The sequence below is a fragment of the Gadus morhua genome, chromosome 10 (genome assembly GCF_902167405.1).
Source record: "Gadus morhua chromosome 10, gadMor3.0, whole genome shotgun sequence".
Classification (NCBI taxonomy): Eukaryota; Metazoa; Chordata; class Actinopteri; order Gadiformes; family Gadidae; genus Gadus; species Gadus morhua.
Genome location: NC_044057.1, coordinates 5838906 through 5841030, shown reverse-complemented (window position 1 = coordinate 5841030; position 2125 = coordinate 5838906). Strand labels below are relative to the sequence as shown.

Here is a 2125-nt window from a genome sequence, read left to right as displayed (position 1 = left end):
TTCGGGCATCAATAACTGGTGAGGGACTCTGAGAGGCTGGCAGGATTCTAGAATCAAGGACGGTGAGTTGGTCTCTGCTCTGAGACTTGCGGTGGAGAACCATTGCAAGTCTTACATTGGCTCACCAAAAAAATTGACAAATGGTTGAATCATTAGTTTTAATACACCATCTTCAAATTGTTTTACTCAAAGCCAATTTACATATCCAATCACGCAAGACAACAGTATTATAGGAAACAATGACTTTGTATATACAGAATATTTTAAAACCCAAAAAAGGGCTTAATCGCAAAAAATAATATGCAACAACGATACGAAGCAGATCCTTAAAAATGCAGATGAAACACAGGAATGCCAGTTATGGGATGACCCTCCACTGAAGGGGAGCCTAGACATCGCCCTCACACCATCACTACGCACCACACAGCAAACGGAAACCACCTACCCCCCCCCGCTACGGCCACATGGAGAGCCGGCACGCAGCAACAATTCCCCGTAACCTGAGCTGGTCGAGGAAGGGATGGGGGGGGAAGCATTGTTCTACGTCCTGACGGGCGCTCTCTTGTGGTACAGAACCAACCCTTTTAGAGAGCTCCAAACAAGGAGGGCTCCCCATAGCGGTCGACATTGGGGTCAACTTCACAACCCCTATGCTCCATGTAAGGGTTCGCTTGGGGAGACGGTGTGAGGGGTAGGGCTGAGCGAGCGGTGACCTGCTCGGGGGACAGCTGGACAGCGCTCTCTGGTCTCATTCCATGGAGAGCTGGACGCTCTCCGTCTGGCCCGGCTGCTCGAACTTCCTGGCTGTGGGAAACCAAACAGACAGAAGTTTGTGATGCATACATGTTGGTCTTGCCAAAACCTTAGAATAAAAAAACGGTCAAACAATTTTCAATGTGGTTCAGAAAGATATACAGATAGATATAAGATATACAATTCCAGAACTTCAGCTCTTCTAGAAATGGTATTTATGTTTCTCTGGATTATTTTTCTCCAACATGTTTTGTCGTAAGTAATATATATGTATATATATAATATATGTAAGCATATTCACATACATGTACATACAATGATTGGTGTCTGAATGTGTATGATGATAATGTTAATTAATTAACTTTAGTGCTGGTTACTGATACTTGGACTGAAGCAAGGCTAAATCTTATTTCCCTTTTCCGCTTTCAGATACCAGATCCTTCTGCAGGACGACGCACACATAAAGTCCATGCATCGTTTGTGTATAAATGCACACGCTTACACAGAGAGTACATCTCCAGCTGCTGCCGCAGACGGACCTTCTGCAGGCTGTCGTAGAAGTTGGGCTCTGGGGTGCTGGCGGGAGGCAAAGTGAAGATGCGCATGATCTTCCTCTTGTTTCTGCACGTTGCACAGGGATGGAGACGGAAATGAGGAATAAAAACACAAATGACCAACATCACAGGCACAAATATCATCAGGCTGGATTTATACAGCTGCATCGTCTCATGGACTCTGCATAGCAAACCCCTCCTACGCACTTATTGTAAATAATAATAATACTTAGCATTGTGTAGCATCTTATCCTAGCTATCTTTGTTTTATAGGGGGAATGGGTTAACCTAGTGACTGTTAAGGTACGGCCACACTGAACGCGTTACGCGCGTTAGTGCTTGGCACTACAGAACATCCTTACTGCACCGACAGCGATGTACTGTTGTTTCTTTCTTCTGAGAAATGTACTAATTGTAAGACGCTTTGGATGAAAGCATCTTCTAAATGCCCTGAATGTCGACGTCAAATGATAATGCATTGTTTAGATCGGAAAAGGGAAAGTGTTCTTACTTCCTTGCGTACATGAGCAGGCCGAAGCTGACCAGGACGACCAGCAGGTACACGTTGGTGGCCTCGTTCCAGGCCTCATGGACCGAGTAGTCCAGGGACTCGGGCTCGTCCCCCATCAGGCCGTGACCGCCCATCTCCGGTTATTAAACGGGAGCGTTATTGTGCATCTGCTGGATCGTACTGGATCCGATCGCTTTGTGCACAACAGCAGCAATACAAACACAACGATGACGATGACTTCCAAGTTCCGTGTGACTTCCGTGTTTCGTGTGGTGCGGATGCTGCCCCCTGGTGGCCGCTAGGCGGA

At 46.4% G+C, this 2125-nt stretch overlaps 1 protein-coding gene across 1 annotated transcript; it reads right to left on the bottom strand.

The window, feature by feature from the left end:
* Positions 1-144: 144 nt before the first annotated feature.
* Positions 145-2102, bottom strand: smim19 (small integral membrane protein 19). The gene is made up of 4 exons (XM_030368224.1): positions 1819-2102; positions 1256-1374; positions 708-804; positions 145-654 (listed from the first exon to the last, which is right to left on the bottom strand). Exons 1-3 carry the CDS (start codon positions 1950-1952, stop codon positions 749-751), a joined length of 309 nt encoding a protein of 102 aa, XP_030224084.1. The 5' UTR covers positions 1953-2102; the 3' UTR covers positions 145-654; positions 708-748.
* Between the last annotated feature and the right edge of the window lie 23 nt (positions 2103-2125).